General features: G+C 24.6%; 7 protein-coding genes across 7 annotated transcripts; 3 read left to right on the top strand and 4 right to left on the bottom strand.

Moving 5' to 3' along the window:
* Positions 1–1,300: 1,300 nt before the first annotated feature.
* On the bottom strand, positions 1,301–3,283 carry SRAE_2000234400 (Hypothetical protein; the record flags this gene model as incomplete). The annotated part of the gene is made up of 2 exons (XM_024653403.1): positions 1,301–3,184; positions 3,224–3,283. 2 exons carry the CDS (start codon positions 3,281–3,283, stop codon positions 1,301–1,303), a joined length of 1,944 nt encoding a protein of 647 aa, XP_024506883.1.
* Positions 3,284–5,715: 2,432 nt separating this feature from the next.
* SRAE_2000234300 (40S ribosomal protein S19) lies at positions 5,716–6,199 on the top strand (the record flags this gene model as incomplete). Its single annotated transcript, XM_024653402.1, has 2 exons — positions 5,716–6,096; positions 6,143–6,199. 2 exons carry the CDS (start codon positions 5,716–5,718, stop codon positions 6,197–6,199), a joined length of 438 nt encoding a protein of 145 aa, XP_024506882.1.
* A 129-nt stretch (positions 6,200–6,328) lies between these two features.
* On the bottom strand, positions 6,329–6,969 carry SRAE_2000234200 (Craniofacial development protein 1; the record flags this gene model as incomplete). Its single annotated transcript, XM_024653401.1, has 3 exons — positions 6,329–6,608; positions 6,650–6,808; positions 6,848–6,969. 3 exons carry the CDS (start codon positions 6,967–6,969, stop codon positions 6,329–6,331), a joined length of 561 nt encoding a protein of 186 aa, XP_024506881.1.
* A 396-nt stretch (positions 6,970–7,365) lies between these two features.
* SRAE_2000234100 (Secretory pathway calcium atpase) lies at positions 7,366–12,387 on the top strand (the record flags this gene model as incomplete). The annotated part of the gene is made up of 5 exons (XM_024653400.1): positions 7,366–7,416; positions 7,829–7,837; positions 9,534–10,922; positions 10,977–12,213; positions 12,260–12,387. 5 exons carry the CDS (start codon positions 7,366–7,368, stop codon positions 12,385–12,387), a joined length of 2,814 nt encoding a protein of 937 aa, XP_024506880.1.
* Positions 12,388–13,071: 684 nt separating this feature from the next.
* On the top strand, positions 13,072–15,529 carry SRAE_2000234000 (Cyclic nucleotide-binding domain and Potassium channel, voltage-dependent, EAG/ELK/ERG family and RmlC-like jelly roll fold domain and Cyclic nucleotide-binding-like domain-containing protein; the record flags this gene model as incomplete). The annotated part of the gene is made up of 2 exons (XM_024653399.1): positions 13,072–15,266; positions 15,316–15,529. The coding sequence occupies 2 exons, from the start codon at positions 13,072–13,074 to the stop codon at positions 15,527–15,529; spliced, it is 2,409 nt and encodes an 802-aa protein (XP_024506879.1).
* Positions 15,530–15,698: 169 nt separating this feature from the next.
* On the bottom strand, positions 15,699–16,264 carry SRAE_2000233900 (Hypothetical protein; the record flags this gene model as incomplete). Its single annotated transcript, XM_024653398.1, has 2 exons — positions 15,699–15,968; positions 16,016–16,264. 2 exons carry the CDS (start codon positions 16,262–16,264, stop codon positions 15,699–15,701), a joined length of 519 nt encoding a protein of 172 aa, XP_024506878.1.
* A 203-nt stretch (positions 16,265–16,467) lies between these two features.
* Positions 16,468–17,520, bottom strand: SRAE_2000233800 (Hypothetical protein; the record flags this gene model as incomplete). Its single annotated transcript, XM_024653397.1, has 1 exon — positions 16,468–17,520. One exon carries the CDS (start codon positions 17,518–17,520, stop codon positions 16,468–16,470), a length of 1,053 nt encoding a protein of 350 aa, XP_024506877.1.
* Positions 17,521–17,660: the final 140 nt, after the last annotated feature.

Below are 17,660 nucleotides of genomic sequence, written 5' to 3'. Positions count from 1 at the left end.
TCTTATCTAGGTTTTTACAATTAACACTATCTGTTTTAATTACTACTATTAAAAATTTTTCTAATTTAGAATTTAAAAAAAAAAAATTTACATATAATTAATAATAATTTTACAATATGTATTAAAAAGGAAAAAAAAAGTAAAAATATATATAAAGGCAAAGTATTAAATTATTATATTAATATAACAAATTTACTTTAGTGCCATAAAGCATGTTTAACACAACTTTTCAATAATTACTTTAATAATTATTATGTTGAGAGTTGATAATTAATATGTATATGTCTTTCCTTATCAAATAATCTTTTTTCTTACGATAATAATTTACTAGATAGAAATTTTTAATTATTAAAATTTTATAATAATAAAATAGTCAAATGACAAAAATCTATTTGTTTTATTAATACACATAAATTGTTTTCATATGATTAAATTTATGTTAAAAAAAAACTCCCATCTTATTTTATTTCTATAAATATAGGATAAAATTAATTTGTAACAGAAATAACTTTTTTTTTTTTAATTCAACTTATAAATAAACATTAAAAATTATATTTTGTTTAGAGTACTTTTACTAAATCAAATAAAATGGAAAATTTTTTAAATTTGAATAAAAATTGAGTCGAAAATGTACATGTTACTTTAATTAATTTTTAAAAAAATTAAAAAAATCTAAATAATTCTAAATATTTTTAAATGTTATTAATAATTATTAAAATATGTTATCGTAAGAAAAATGTATTGTATCAATTAAAAAATGATATTTCTCTTTTATAGATTGCATTTTAAAAATTTCTTCGTTCTATGTAACAATTTACGTTTTGTTAAAAATCATCTATTTTTATTTCATATAAAATTTAAACAAACAATTTCCATTCATCTTAATATTTATAGAAAAAAAATATATTTAATGTATTGAAACAAATAAAATAAACAATGTGTAAAAGAAGGTAAAAACAATGTCGCATGAAAGAAAACCATTTGAAAAAGTTAAAGACACATCAAAAATATTTTGATTGTAGAGATTACTTAAAAACATAAATACATTTCAAAAAAATTTATATTACAGATAATCAAATGAACGGTAAAAAAAAATAAAAAAATAAACAACTAATAGAAAAAAAATATAAAACAAATACTTTAAAAAATGATTACTAAAAAATTTGTTTTTATATATGACAAATGAAATAAAACAACGAATATTTCTTTAAGAAAAAAACGATAGTAGAAAAGTATAAACAGATAACTTTTAAAATTAAAGTTACAAAACGTTCACACGGAAGGAGATCACACATCAGAACTACAATTGATTTTTTCTTTTTGGAGTTTTGCCAATAGATTTGACTTCAGCTTCAACATTCTTTAGATTTTTAAGAACACTCTTGTCTAAAATAATTTTTGCCCAATTTACAACGACTTCAGAAGTTTTACCATCATCGTCTTTTTTTTCGACAATGAAATTTGCTTTGTAGAAATCCGATGCTTTAGTTGAATCTGGAACACTTTTGATTACACCTTCAAATGTATTCTCTCCGTCCATAAATTCTACTTCCAATCCTGTCATTAACTCTTGAAGTCTGTAAATACCTCCACGAGCAATGTATTTCATGACTTTGTCGTCCTTAAATTGAACTTCAAATGAGCTCACAGTAGATTTTCCTGTGGTAACAGCAGCATAACAAATACCACAGTAAGAAGCGTAGACACGAGCGTATTGATTAACATCGCCGATGTCAAATTTAGTGTCTGCATCAAATTGCGAATCCTCTGTCATTTCAGGAAGTATAAAGTCACAGACATCTAAATTTTTTGCAGAAGTAGATGTAATTTTTGCAGGTGTTTTAACTATATTTTTTGGTGTAGTTTTTGAACTCTTTGAATTCGATTTAGGAGTTCTTACTATTGATTTTGTCTTAGGTGTTTTGAGTACTTTTTTCTCCACATCACCATCAATTTGAGAAACCAATTTCTTATCATTTAAAGTTAAAAGGGAAATAGATTTCTTTCCTTTTGGCTCAATAGTTCCTTCATCTTCTTCTTTAAAAGAGTCAGCATTTCTCTCTTTAGCAGCTTTCTCAATTTCAGAAAAACGTCCTTTTTTGTAACTAGAAGTTGCAACGAACTTAGCACCTCCATTAGATTGCCTCTCCAACTTGAAAGAATCACCCAAATCTGGATGTTCATCAAGATTATCAATATTGTAGGCATCTTCATCTGATTTAGCTTTTTTAGTTTCCTTTTGAGGTTCTTCATTAATTCTTCGCTTAGTTCCTCTCTTCTTGCTTTCAACAACTGGTGTGATCTTTTGAGTAACTCTCTTTCCTCTTTTTGGTGTTTTAACTTCAATATCTTCATCTACTTCCATTGGTTCTGCTTCAACCTCACTTTCCTCAACAACTTTTCTCTCACCAGTTTTACTTTGAACCTTTGAAACTCTACGACCTCGCTTTGCTGTAGATGGTGTTTTTTCAGGAGTATCATTTATCTGATCACTGTCACTGGTTGTTTTTGTCAATTTAGATCTTCTTCCACGTTTTCCAACAGCTGTTTCTTCCTTAACATCTTTTGATTCACTGCTGTCGGAGACAGTTGTATTTCTCAAACGGGTTTTGGGAGTAATTTTAAGATCCTGATTTACATCATCATTTTTAGCATTAGAATCGTCCAGTGGTAAATCCATACTTTCATCTTCGACTTTGCTTTTTGTTGACTTTGGAGTTTCAACTTCACAGTTATCATCAGTACCCTCCATGACAACATTTTTCCCATCATCTTTCTTTTCACGAGTCTCTTCTACTTTTTTTTCAGATTGATTTTCTTCGGAGTCATTTTCAAGAACTGGCTCCTTATTTGCCTCTTCAGGAACGGATATTGCATCTTTATCTTCCATTTTAACATCTTCCTTAACGCTTTCAGCAACGACCTCACTTGGCTCAGTATCCATCACTTTATCATTTGAGGATGTATCAACAACATCATTTGGAACATCTTCAATCTTCCTATTAGATGAATCATCACTAGCACCATCATGGCTGGCAACTTTAACTGAATCATCCATTACCTCGGAATTAATTGATGATACCTTAACATCTGCTGATGATGTTTGTACATCATCTATAATTTCCTTAATCTCAACATTACTATCATCCTTTGTCCCTTCAACTACTGGTGGTACATTTTCAGTCTAAAAAAAATATTTAAAAAAATAAGAAAAATAACATACCGTTGATCCCACAGGACCATTTTCTTGAGTAACTACAGTTTCACTATCGCTATTGCTCATAATGATTTTTCTGAAATTAAAAAAAAATTATAATAATAACAAAAAATTTTAGTAAAGAGAGTTAATCGTAAAATAGAAAAAAAAAAAAAAATTTAATCATAAAAAAAATGTATATGAACATATACTGTGGCAAAGAAGTGGAACACAGTCCACTTTTTGTGAACGAAGATACATCACTGTTCTACGATATAGTCAACCTAAAATACAAGTGTTTAAAAGTACAATATCCAATGAACATATAATATGCAATAAACCATTTAATTATTAATTCAGTGAGATGAATCTAAGAAATTAAATAATACGCAGTTATTATAAAAATTCGTCACAATTGGCGGGAAGGTAAAACATGCAAATAAAAAGTGCGCAACAATAAAATCTTTTTATATACTAATCACAGGGAAAAGAAATAATACTACCTCTTGTGAAGCTATCATGTCCCATAACGACACGATTAGAATGTTGCTTATTCATCGAAATTTGATAACGAAGAAATATATTCAAATATTTTATTATATGGATGCCTTCATCTAGCTCCTTTCAATAAAACTGTGTGAGGAGCCATTCGTACACGCTTCAATCTCAGATGTTAAGTGTAGCAAGTCAAAAAAAAACATTGGTTGATGAAAATTTACACACAAGTATCTTCACACAGATATACTATCTAACACAGCATAATAATAATTAGGTGAACATGCAAATGTCAATTTTTACGTCTGTACGTTTTTAAAAGGGTTCCTAATAAACTAATGCCTTTTGTCTAAAAGAAGATAGTTATGTGGTAAATTAAAAATAAATTACACATAGAATTTTGTTACGTGAAGGCCCAGTAAGAACGGCCTCATCTAAACAGGCATTAAAAAGCAAAATGAGCGCCTTGTTTATTTCGCACTTAGCAACATTATCTCACAAGAAAAAGAAAAACAGCCTACTATCCGTCAGCTCAGCAATAGACAGTATGAAATTTCTAACTAGTTAAAAAAGCTACTTTGCCTTTTTTTCTGTGCAGAATAAACGATAAATTGGTGTGGAGAAATGTATCTTTGCATTTTTTATAAGATAAGTTCAAAGTATTAGTTCAAAGCAAAGTATAAAATCTCTGATAATATCTGATTAATACATTATATAACACTAAATTTGTTTAAACATTAAACTTAATATATAGACAGTGAAATATTCCCATGAAATTTTGTTCAATTAATACTAATAATGACCAATATCAAATAAAAAAAAGGAAAAAGAAGATGATATAAATGAGAAATATTGAGAGTAAAAAAGGTTATCTATTAAAAAATGGAATAGAAATTTTATTTATAAAATAGATATATAATAACTAAAAACTTAATATAAGATTAGATTTTTGATTCCATCATAAAATTATATGTAAAATTATTTTGATAAAAAGTTTTGTTTATCATAAATCAGTTTTTGTTAAAATAAAGCTAATTATAAAAATTTGTGTTTTTAAATTCATTATATAAAAATAGAAACATCTTTATTAAAACACGCAACAAGGAAATTTTGTAGTTCAATAAACTTCAGCCCCTTTCTATAAAAATAACTATATATCAAAGATACAATTTAAACAAAAAAACTTTTAAGTGCATTTTCATATTTAAAAAATTTTTTTAAATTTTCTAAAACATGTGTTCAAAAGTTAACATTTCTAATCAAAGAAAAACATTAACAAAATAATATTACTTTATTTTGTAGACAATATAATAAAATATTCTACATATAAGTCTTTCCTAAAAATATATTATTAAAAGGTGAACTTTTCTATGGATATAAAGTTAAGTAGCAATAATCAGTATATTTGTTTTTAGGACACCTTGTTTGTTATATATTTTGTTTTATTATAATTAATTAAAATTTTATGACAATATTTCTACAGTAAATATAAATATTGTAGATCAATAATTCATTATACTGTGTTTCCATTATTATATATGTCTATTCATCAATGTAAATATATGCTATACAAATTTATTATAAAAAAGTTGTTTTAAATTTTTACTGTTGATTTTATCATAAACTTATGGTTTATTTAAAATGACAATAAGTAATTTAAAAAGTAGTTTTAAATTTTTATTTGTTCCTGCTACAGTTTCTCTATAATGTTAAAAAACATTGTTAAAATCAAACAAAAGGTCTTGTACAGAAAAAAGTAAACAAAGATTGGTAAATTAATAAATGTTGATAAAAAAAACTGGCTACACTTTTCTAAGGCCGCAACTCCATTTTTGAATTTTAATTCTCCCATATGTACGGTATTCCAACATCGGTGAAAAAAAAATAAAATAACATATCATATTCTATTTAAATTATTAAAAAAGAATCTGTTTATTTGTTCATTTTTTTATTTATCACTATTTTAAATTTTCTTACATTTTGTTTTCTATAAAAATCTTTATTTTTCAATTTTTTAGACAATCATGGGTGTTCCAACATTGGCTAAAGACGTTAACCAATCTGAACTTGTTAAACAAGTTGCTGCCTTCTTAAAGAAATCAGGAAAAGTTGCTGTTCCTGAAAACTCTGATATTATTAAACTCGGAAGACACAAAGAACTTGCTCCAATGGATGCTGATTGGTACTTTACACGTGCCGCTTCATTGGCTCGTAGACTTTATTTAAAACCAGGAGTTGGAGTTGGTGCTTTAAAAAGATCTTTTGGTGGTAACAAACGCCGTGGAGTCAAACCAAGACACTTCCAAACTGCTGCAGGAGGAAATATCAGAAAGGCTCTTCAAGCTTTGGAAACCATTAATTGGGTAGAAAAAAGTACAACTGGAGGACGTCTTCTTACAGCTCAAGTAAGATAATTTTAAAAACATAAAAAATAATGTATTTTTTTTTTAGGGACGTAAAGACTTGGATCGTATCGCTTCTCAAATGAGAAATAGAAAAAGTGAATAAAACATTTGGCTCATTGTTACTTGTTACTTGAAGTTGTTTTAAATAAAATATGCTTGTTGATGAGATTTTTTATTTTTTAAAAAAAAAAATTTTATTAGTAATTACAATAACAATGTTAAAAAAAATTTATTATTGTTTTGATTTTCTTAATGCATTCCTGGCTTCTTTTTCCTTTTCAAATTGTCTGAGATCTGTTTTAGCTAAAAAATCCTGCCTTGCCAAAAATCCATTTTTTCCTTTATTAAAACTAACTAGTTCTTCTGCTATACCTTTACTTGTAACGTACTTCTTCCATGATTCAGTACATTGTGAGAGAGAAGTTGTCTTCTTCTTTTTTGTTGAATCGGCAATATCTAGAAGGCCACTGCTTTTTGCTGATCTTTTAATTGGAATTGAATTGATTTTAGTACTAAAATTTTTTTTTACAAATTACTTGTATTAAAAACTTACTTTATTATTTTTGATGCAGTAGAACTTTTAGTAAAATCTGTTGTCACTTGGCACTTTATATTTCCTGCCTCCAATAATTGTTTGTATACCTCTTCATCATCTTCATCTTCAGATTTTTTTTCTTCATCATTGTTTTCACTTTTATTTTCAAATGTTTTTCTAAATAAATATTATGAAATAATATATAACACAACATACATCTCTAAAACTTCTAAATTTACTTCTTTATCTATAATATCTTCTTCGTTTTCACTTTCTGGTGTATAGTCAACGTCCTCTTCATCATCGTAGTTATTATCATCAAGTAATTCTTTATTCATAATAGTGAAATACAATAGAAATTTGTTAATTTTAGATTATATTATTGTCGCATCCGCGTATTGTCGTGTGTCCATTATACAAACAAATTATCGTTTTAAGATATATAATTCGTCCAACAAAATCTAATTTTATTTGATAAGTTAGTTCTTTCCACGTACTTAATTTATAAAAAAATGATGATTTTGTTCAGTCTACTTATTATACTAATATAGAATTATTCTTAATAAAAAAAATTATTATTAAAACATTATATTTTATTGCTACAATATTAAATGTACTTTTTTTAACACTTTTTTTTAGTAATATATTACCATAAAATATATTTATAATAATTCTATAATGCGTTTCTTTAAAAAAAAACAAAAGATTATTACATTTAAAACAAATAAACTTTTATGCTTAAATCAAAAATATTAAAGAGGATTAAATATTTTTATTTTATTTTGGTGATAATATATTTTTTAATGCCACGTACCCAATTATAGAAGATAATTTTAAAATATATTAAAGTTCAAATTTCTTTATTGTATATTTACCTTTTCATTGACATCAATCACAAAAAGATAATTATCTAAATTTTAATATATTCATATTGATCTTTAATAATAACTATTATATTATAAAAGTATATAGTTAACTTATTTTTTGACATATTTTTTATCTTAATTTTCAAATTTTTTTTTTACTTACTTTATGAAAAAATATTTGTTTATTTAAAGATTTATTTTTTAATTTAAATATTTGATTTTTAAAAATTTTAATTTAGATTTATATTACCTATATATATATTTTTTTTTAATTCATTTCACTTAAAATAATTATTCATCTAAGTATTCCTATATTTGCATCTATTGGCAGAGGCAAAATGTAAGTTTGTATAAATTAAAATAAAATAAATATAATGATAAATGAAAATTTACATATTAAAATAGATAAAATGAAAGATTTATCTTTTTTGCCAACATTATTTTATACTTTTTTTGTATTAATTTTAAAATATAAATAAAAATACTTATAATTTTAGTTTTTTTTAACATTTATTTTTTTATCTTTTAATTGCACATATATTTTAATGTTTAATTTTAATAATAATTTTATTTGTTTTAATTTCATTTATTAGCTTCTATGCTCTATAATGTAAAAAAGATTAATATTTCTGTTTATCCATATAAGGATTGTATGATATTATGTTTTATAATAATATAGTATGATTTTTTAAAAAGAAGCTTAGTTATTAATTAATGTTTTGATGTCTATATTTGAATCGATTCCTTCCTTTCTATATTATTATTTAACAATTGACTTATTACATATTTTATTATTTATTATTAAAGAGTTAATTTGCAATATTTTTATATATTTACTTTTTATTTTCATAAAACTCCTATAAGTACCCAAACAAAAGGTTAAACATTTCAAATGAATCATTTCTGCATGCATATATATCTTTAATGTAACTTAAAGAAGTCTTTTTAAAAAATAACAATTTTTGGTTGTTACTCATTTATTTAATATAAAAAAAAATTTATCAAAATTCTTATCCATTTAAAATAACACTCTTAAGATAATTTTAAAGTCTTTTAAAATTCACCCCACCTTAAATTTTTTATATATTTTTAAAATGAATGCATTTATACTCATTTATTCAATTTTTATATTAAAACACATTCTTGAATAAATTTATTTTTAATTGGACTATTAATGGTTTAAATGTATTTTTTAAAAATACACTTAATAATAGTTAGCTTGTTTTTTTTTTCATATTAAAAATAGTTTAACTCTCCCGTTACTATTTGACGTTTCTTAACTTTATCATGTCATTTTAAATTAAATATGGCAAAATATAAATTATTTTTATATTAAAGTAATGAAAATAGAAAGTATTGGGGGCATAACCAAACTTAGGAAATAAATGTAAAATAACATTTTATGATTAATTGATAGAGACAATAAATTGGTGAAATTTTATAATTCTTTATATATATTTAAATATTGCATTTTATTGTGTTTGCTTTTATTGTTGAAAAGTTCTTTTTTATATTTATTGTATTTAATTGAAATAATTTATATTTATTAAGATTTATTACTACTCTAATTGTAAAATATTTTTTTTTGTTATTATTATTTTTATTGAGATATTTTTTTTGTCAAAAATAAGGATGGATACAAACTTTGAAGAAAACTTTAAGGATTCACATGTTCTTAATGTAAGTCTTTATCATATATTATTTGTATCTTTTTGTGGTAATTATATTGATATATATATTATTTATTATATATAAATACATACACGTATAAATATATATATATCTATATAAAAATATATTCATAACTTCAAGGATTTATGATTATTGTTTATAAAATTTTTTTTTTCTCTTTAATAATATTATTAAAATTCATATAATGTAGGCAATGAATATAAATTAGATATTAAATATGATATTAAAAATATGATATTTGATATTGTAAGTCATTGAGGTGAATAAAATGGTTTTCAAATTTCATTAAAAGAGTTTTTAAATAAATATAATAAGTTTAAAAAAATTTTTTTTTTTTTATTTAGAGTTACCAAAATAATTTGCCTGTTGGTGATGACACGTTACCCAATAAAAATCTTCATCTGAATACCATATTAGGTTCGGAAAACGAAGAAGTTGAAATGTATCAAAATTTAAATGCATATAGAGCATCACAGTTATCTTCTTTAGAAATTGTAGATATATTAAAAAGTAATAGTTCTTATGGAATTAGTCAAGAGGAAGCTAAACGACGTATAAATTATTCAGGATATAATGAATTTGATGTTAAAGAAAAAGAATCATTAACAACAAAATATGTAGAGCAATTTAAAAATCCTTTAATATTGCTATTACTTGGGAGTGCAATTGTTTCTATTTTAATGAAGCAATATGATGATGCAGTTAGTATAACAATAGCTGTTATTATAGTTGTTACTGTAGGATTTATTCAAGAATATAAATCAGAAAAAACTTTAGAAAAATTAAATAAACTAGTTCCACCTCAGGCTCGAGTTATTAGAGATGGAATGGAGATATGTTTTTTAGCAAGAGAATTAGTACCAGGTGATATTGTAGTATTATCACTTGGAGATCGTGTACCTGCTGATGTTAGAATAATTGAAGCAACAGAATTACATATTGATGAAAGTAGTTTTACTGGTGAAAATGAACCAAAATGTAAACATATTTTTCCTATAGATATTAATATGAGTCAAAGTATTAGTCATCTTGAAAATATTGGATTTATGGGAACATTAGTTAAACAAGGTCATGGAAAAGGTATTGTTATAGCAACAGGATCAAATTCACAATTTGGAGAAGTTTTTAAAATGATGCAAAATGAAGAATCTCCAAAAACACCACTTCAAAATTCAATGGATAATTTAGGAAAAACTTTATCATTTTATTCTTTTGCATTTATTGGGGTTATTTTTTTAATTGGTTTAATACAGGGAAGAGACGCTTTAGATATGTTTCAAATAGGAGTATCACTTTGTGTTTCCTCAATACCAGAGGGACTTCCAATAGTTGTAGCAGTTACTTTAGCTATTGGTGTTATTAGAATGGCAAATCGTAATGCTATTATTAAAAAATTATCAGCAGTTGAAAGTTTGGGATGTGTAACAGTAATTTGTTCTGACAAAACAGGAACATTAACTAAAAATGAAATGACAGCAACAATAATTTTTAGTGCTGATGGTATTCGAGCTGATGTTAGTGGTGTTGGATTTGATTGGAAAAATGGTGATGTTCGTATTGGTATGGAAAAAGTTTGGGAATTTTCACATCCAAGTATTAGTAAAGTAATTGAAATTGGAACTGTTTGTAATAATGCTACTATTGTTAAAGATCAAATACTAGGCCAACCAACTGAGGGTGCCTTAATTGTTTTATCAATTAAAAGTCATTTAGATGGAACAAAAGATAATTATGTAAGAATTAATGAAAATCCATTTAGTAGTGAAAAAAAAATTATGAGTGTTCAGGTGAAACCTTTAAATGGTGGTGATGAAATTATAATGATGAAGGGAGCTGTTGAGGAAGTATTAGAAAGATGTAATACATTTTTACAAAATGGATTAACACCAATTGGATTGTCAGATGGTAAAATTAATGAAATACTTTCTCTTGGTAAAGGATTAGGAAGTAGTGGATTGCGTGTCATTGGTATGGCTTATGGAAGTCATTTGGGTAATTTGTGTTTTGTTGGTATGGTTGGTATTTTAGATCCACCCAGAGAAGGAGTTAATGAGGCTATTAGTGTTGTTCAAGATAGTGGTGTTGCTGTAAAAATGGTTACAGGTGATGCTTATGAGATAGCATGTAATATTGGTGGAAGATTAGGTATATATAAAAATGGTGATGGGGTTATGTCTGGTCCACAAATTGACACACTATCTGATACAGAATTAGAAAGTTGTATAAAAAGTATATCAATATTTTATAGGACATGTCCTAAACATAAATTAAGAATAGTTAAAGCACTTCAGGCACTTGGTGAAATTGTTGCTATGACTGGAGATGGTGTAAATGATGCTGTAGCATTAAAAAAAAGTGACATAGGTATTTCAATGGGTAAAAGTGGTACTGATGTTTGTAAAGAGGCATCTGATATGGTACTTTTAGATGATAATTTTTTAACAATTCGTGGTGCTATTGAAGAAGGAAAAGGTGTTTATCATAATATAACAAATTTTGTAAAATTTCAACTTAGTACGAGTGTAGCAGCATTATCACTTATAGCAATATCTACATTATTTCATTTAGAAAATCCTCTTAATCCATTACAAATTCTTCTTATAAATATTATAATGGATGGTCCACCAGCATTATCATTAGGTGTTGAACCAGTAGATAGTGATATAATTAAACAAAAACCTCGTAATGTAAAAGAACCTTTACTTAATAAAGAACTTATGATAAATATTTTATTATCAGCATCAGTTATTGTAATTGGTACTATGGGAGTTTTTTATATAGAAATGGCAGCAGATAATATTGTTACAGCAAGAGATACTACTATGACATTTACTTGTTTTGTCTTTTTTGACATGTGGAATGCATTAAGTTGTAGATCCAGTAGAAAAATGATTTGGGAAATAAAATTATGTCAAAATTTATCTTTTACATTAGCTGTTTGTGGTAGTATAACTTTTATTTTGGCTATTGTTTATGTTCCTCTTTTACAAAAAATATTTTTAACAGAAGCATTAAATATAACAGGTAATATTAATAATATAATATTATGATATATTTTTTAATTTTTTAGATCTTATATTTTTGGCAATAATGACATCAAGTGTATTCATTGTTAATGAAATTAAAAAATATTTTGATATAAAAAAAAGAAAATGTGGTGGATATAATTATATAGTTTCTGATAATAAAATTTGTTAGAAAAAATTTAATATTTATTAAGATGTCATTTAACAAAATAACAATAAACAATATATTTTTAATTTATTTAATGATTGAATTCCTTGAAACGTCAATAAAATTTAATTATAACTATATTTTTTTAAACATTAAATTGTTGTTTACAAAAAAAAAATATTTAGTCTTTCAACTAAATTAATAATAATAAATTTTTATTTTATGATTGTAATTATATAATAGAATTTTAATTTATAAAAGTAAATTTTAAATGATTTTAATGATATATTAAAATTGAATTTTAAAAAATATTAAAATAAACTTAGTAAAAAAAATAATTATATTGATGGGAAATTTTATAAAACTGTTTTCATCTTTAAATTAGAAATATTTTTACTATAAATGATAATGATGTCACCTTGACAACGGCATCCTTTTATTGCAAAAATTTATCAACCATTTATCTAATGAAAACTTATCATATATACATTTTACAAAAAGCTTTCTTATCTTATTTATTTGAAAGTATTTTTTATACTTGATACATATTTTTTTTTAAAACTTATCTGTATATTTTTTTTTTCATTGAATAATAATTTTTTTTATATTGTTTATTTTTGTATTATTGATATAAACTTTTTATTACTAATCTTTTATTGATAATTATTATTATTATTTTTTTATTATTAAAAATAATAATAAGGTGAGATGTTAAGAAGAAATAAAAATGATGGTAGAGATAATTCAATTTATAATGCACCATCTTATGACAAAAAAAATGATCATGAATTAAAAGAAAAATCTAATGATATTCATAAGAATACAGGTAATAATATGGTTAAACAGGATTCAGTAGATTCTAATAATTATCCACCAAGAAGAAATAAAAGTTTAAAGAAGAAAAAAAATAGAACATTAAAATCACAAGTATCAATTGAACCAATAGCTAATAATTCATCAAATAATAATTATATATCCGGTACAAGACCAATGACAATAGATAATAAACAAAAGGATAAAAGTACTGATAATGATAAAACAAATATTAATAAATCTAATGATGGTCAAAGAATTTCTCCAATAGTTAAAATAACTGTTCCAGGAACAGTAAATGATCAAGATTCAGAGTTAACTGATTTAGATGAAGGTGGTGGAGTTGAAGTTGATGATTCAATTATTATTCAAAAAAATGAATCTCCACCTTTAGTTAATAATTTAAATTCATCAAATTCAATAAATGAAAATTTAAAAAAAGAAGAATTATCAAATAATGATAAAAGTACAGATAAACATAATGGAACTATTCAACCAGATAAAATATTACAAAATAAAAATAATGATGATAAAGAGGTATCTGAAGAGGTACCAGGTGGAGAACAAAAACCTCCTGAACCACCAAAACCATCATATTATAAAAAATTTAAAGAATTTTTAAAAGTATTTGTTGCAGATAAGACAAGTGATTGGTATTATTATTGGACTGGTATTGTATCTATTGCATTTATGTACAATTTAATTGTTATTATAGCTCGTGTTGTATTTGTTGATTTAAATAGTGGTTTCATGTGGATAGTATGGTTATCTTCTGATTTAATTTCTGATATAATATATATGATTGATATATTTGTAAAATCAAGAACAGGATTTTTAGAACAAGGTTTACTTGTTAAAGATACTAAAAAAATTTGGATAGCATATAAAAATTCAACATCAGCAAAATTAGATATTTTATGTATAATACCATTAGATTATATCTTTACATATATAATATTTGATAAACCAATTGCAAGATTTAATAGATTAATTAAAGTTGAAAGAATTAAAAGTTTTATGGAAACAACAGAAACTAGAAGTTCAATGCCAAATGTTTTTCGTGTTTTTACAGTTGTTTGTTATATTATTGTTATCATTCATTGGAATGCATGTTTTTATTTTGCTATATCAGAACTTATAGGATTAGGTTCAGATAGTTGGGTTTATGGACCATTAAATACACAATCATTACCTGAAGGTGTTGAAGATACATTAATAAGAAGATATATATATTCATTTTATTGGTCAACATTAATATTAACAACTATTGGTGAAGTTCCTGGTCCAGTACAAAATATTGAATTTGTATTTGTAACATTTGACTTGATGGGTGGTGTATTAATTTTTGCCACAATTGTTGGTAATGTTGGTTCTATGATATCAAATATGTCAGCTGATAGAACAGAATTTCAAAATAAGATGGATTCTATTAAACAATATATGGAATTAAGAAAAGTATCAAAAGCATTAGAAAATAGAGTTATTAAATGGTTTGATTATTTATGGGCTAATAAACAAAATTTAAGTGATCAACAAGTTTTAAAATTATTACCAGATAAATTACAAGCAGAAATAGCTATGCATGTTCATTTTGAAACATTAAGAAAAGTTAGAATTTTTCAAGATTGTGAAGCTGGATTGTTAGCTGAATTGGTATTAAAACTTCAACTTCAAGTTTTTAGTCCTGGTGATTATATTTGTAGAAAAGGTGACATTGGTAGAGAAATGTATATTGTAAAAAGAGGTAAATTACAAGTAGTTGCTGATGATGGTGTAAAAGTTTTTGCCACTCTTCAAGAAGGTAGTGTTTTTGGAGAATTGTCAATTTTAAATATTGCTGGTTCTAAAAATGGTAATAGAAGAACAGCTAATGTTAGATCTGTTGGTTATACAGATTTATTTGTTCTTAATAAACAAGATTTATGGAATGCTTTAAAAGAATATCCAGAGGCAAGAAAAATGTTAATAGCCAAAGGAAGAGAAATTTTAAAGAAAGATAATTTGTTAGATGAAAATGCACCAGAAGAACAAAATACAGTGGAAGAGATTGCTGAAGAGTTACAAAATTCTGTAAAAGTTTTACAAACAAGGTACTATTTTAATGAATTTTTTATAATATACAATATTTCTTTATTTTAGATTAGCACGTTTAACTGCAGAATATACTAATACTGAAAATAAACTTAGAAATAGAATAGAATATCTTGAAAAAAGACTAAGAAAATATCAAGTAATTAGTGATATTAGAAATGAAGATTACATGGATACAGAATCAATTCGCCACAGTTTACTTTCACAAGAAAAGGCACGTCAAGATGCATTAGATTACAAACCTAAAGACAAAAATGTTTAATTTACTAAAATAACACAATTCTATCATACAAAGTTTTTAAATTTTTATAAAAATAAAATTACAATATATTTGCTAAATAAATTTCTATGAAATACATATTTAATGGTAAATTTCCTTGCATTCATTTTGTAATTTTTATATATAAAAAAATCCAATCTATTTATCGTAGTTAAATAGAATCATTTTGTGACTCATAAATATCATCACCATGATGTCGTTTCCTTGTAGAACATAATTTTGTTTTAATATCTTCATTAAAATCACGCTCCAATAATGTTACATCAAAATTTAAATTCTTTTCCATTACTGATATAGGAATAGTATATGGTTTTGATATATTAATATTACTATAGTTGACATCTGCATTAAAATCATAATAATCTTTTGATTCTTCCTCATATGAAGTATTAGTAAAACTTCTGTTTGATAAATTTATAGTCTAGAATTTTTTTAATAAGAGAAATTATAAAAAATAAAATTTACTACCTCTGCATTAAAATTGTCACTTTGTATTGAATTTCTACACAAAATATCAGATGGTCTGCTTAATATACTGTCATTCCACTCATCATTGTTTCCATCAAAATGACTATAATTCTTTGGAAAATGTGTAAATCTATATGGTGATAATTTATCAATAGACAAACATTCACGTCCTTGTTCTTTTTGATACAATAAACGCAATTTTTGAAGATATCGATTATTTATACATAGAATAATAAACAAAACTAACATAAAAATAACTGTACCACACAAACAATTTAGATAAAGTATCAATAGAGACATGAAGAAACAATGACTAGAAACAGTAAAATATTTTATAGAAAAAAAAGACTATTATATATATACATGTCTAATGTCATCAAAGAAATATTTCACCATCATTTTATTTAAAATAAACATTTTATAAAAAAAAAAACAATAATCAAAAATATATATTACCAATCTTTTTCGATTGAAATTTGATATCTGACCAACATTACCATAACACCTTGAATGTTTTTCCCACCCCCAAAAGTTGGAAAATAATCAAGGTTGGTTGGATTGATTTGAGCAGGTAAAACACATTTTTTCCCTTTATTATTTTCAATCCAAGTAGTAAATAAATTAAAATCACCACATCCATCAATAGGATCATCACCATATATATTGACAATCAATTTATCTTTGTCATCCTTCATCTTATTAAGTAATTCTTCATTTTGGAAAAATTTTTCAAATGTTGCATTAAAAATAACATCAAATCCTTCTTCATTTTTCCAGTCAATAACTTGATTTTTTGTAACTTTAGAAAATTTTAATGAGTTACGAATAAAATTTCTTTTTGCATCAAGTGTTTTATAGTCATAATATTTCATGGCAAATTCATTTCCACAAAGCTTTCTTAATTTATGTTCCTGATAAACATCATCCACAGAGGAGGATTTTTTACCAAAATAATTAAAAGGTGCTCCATCATGCATTGGAGAGTATATGGATTTTCTACTTCCAATATAAACAATATTATTGAAATCAATGGTAAATTCCATAGTTGATAGATTAGCTGGAAATATCTGTGGAGTACTGAGAATTTGAAGAATTTTTGAATCATCTTTTTTGGGTTTTTTTTGATGTTGAGATTTTCTTCCATCGTTATTAAATTTTTCAGAAAAAAGACGTTTGTTGGTATTTCCTCGTTCATTATTAGCCATTCTGCTACCTGGATTATTTTTCATTAATATTGAAATTGGTTTTCTTTTGTTTACATGATCATTGTCTTTGTTCTCGCTATCAAAAGACATTGAAATTTCTGATTGACCGGTAACTTGAGAAGTGACATCAAATGGTGAGATTGTTTCTGACAAAATTGGAATTTGCGGTCTTCCCTCTTTATTGTTGTTACCAATTTCGTCACCAGTAATAGTTAAATCTTCAAATTGAGGAATATTTAGTGAATCCTCATTAAGTGTAACATTTTCATCCATTTTAGTTTCAAAAAATGGTTCACTCATTATATTTTAAAATAGTTAAAATGATAAATGAAAAATATAAATTTATCAAAATATAATAATTTAGTGTATCGATAAAAGAAATTTTTGTACTCTATAAAAAAACATATATAAAATGTTAATCTGATCATTGATATAACTAA

Source organism: Strongyloides ratti, assembly GCF_001040885.1.
Source record: "Strongyloides ratti genome assembly S_ratti_ED321, chromosome : 2".
Classification (NCBI taxonomy): Eukaryota; Metazoa; Nematoda; class Chromadorea; order Rhabditida; family Strongyloididae; genus Strongyloides; species Strongyloides ratti.
The sequence above is the reverse complement of the archived record's forward strand: the minus strand, read 5'-3'. Positions and strand labels throughout refer to the sequence as shown.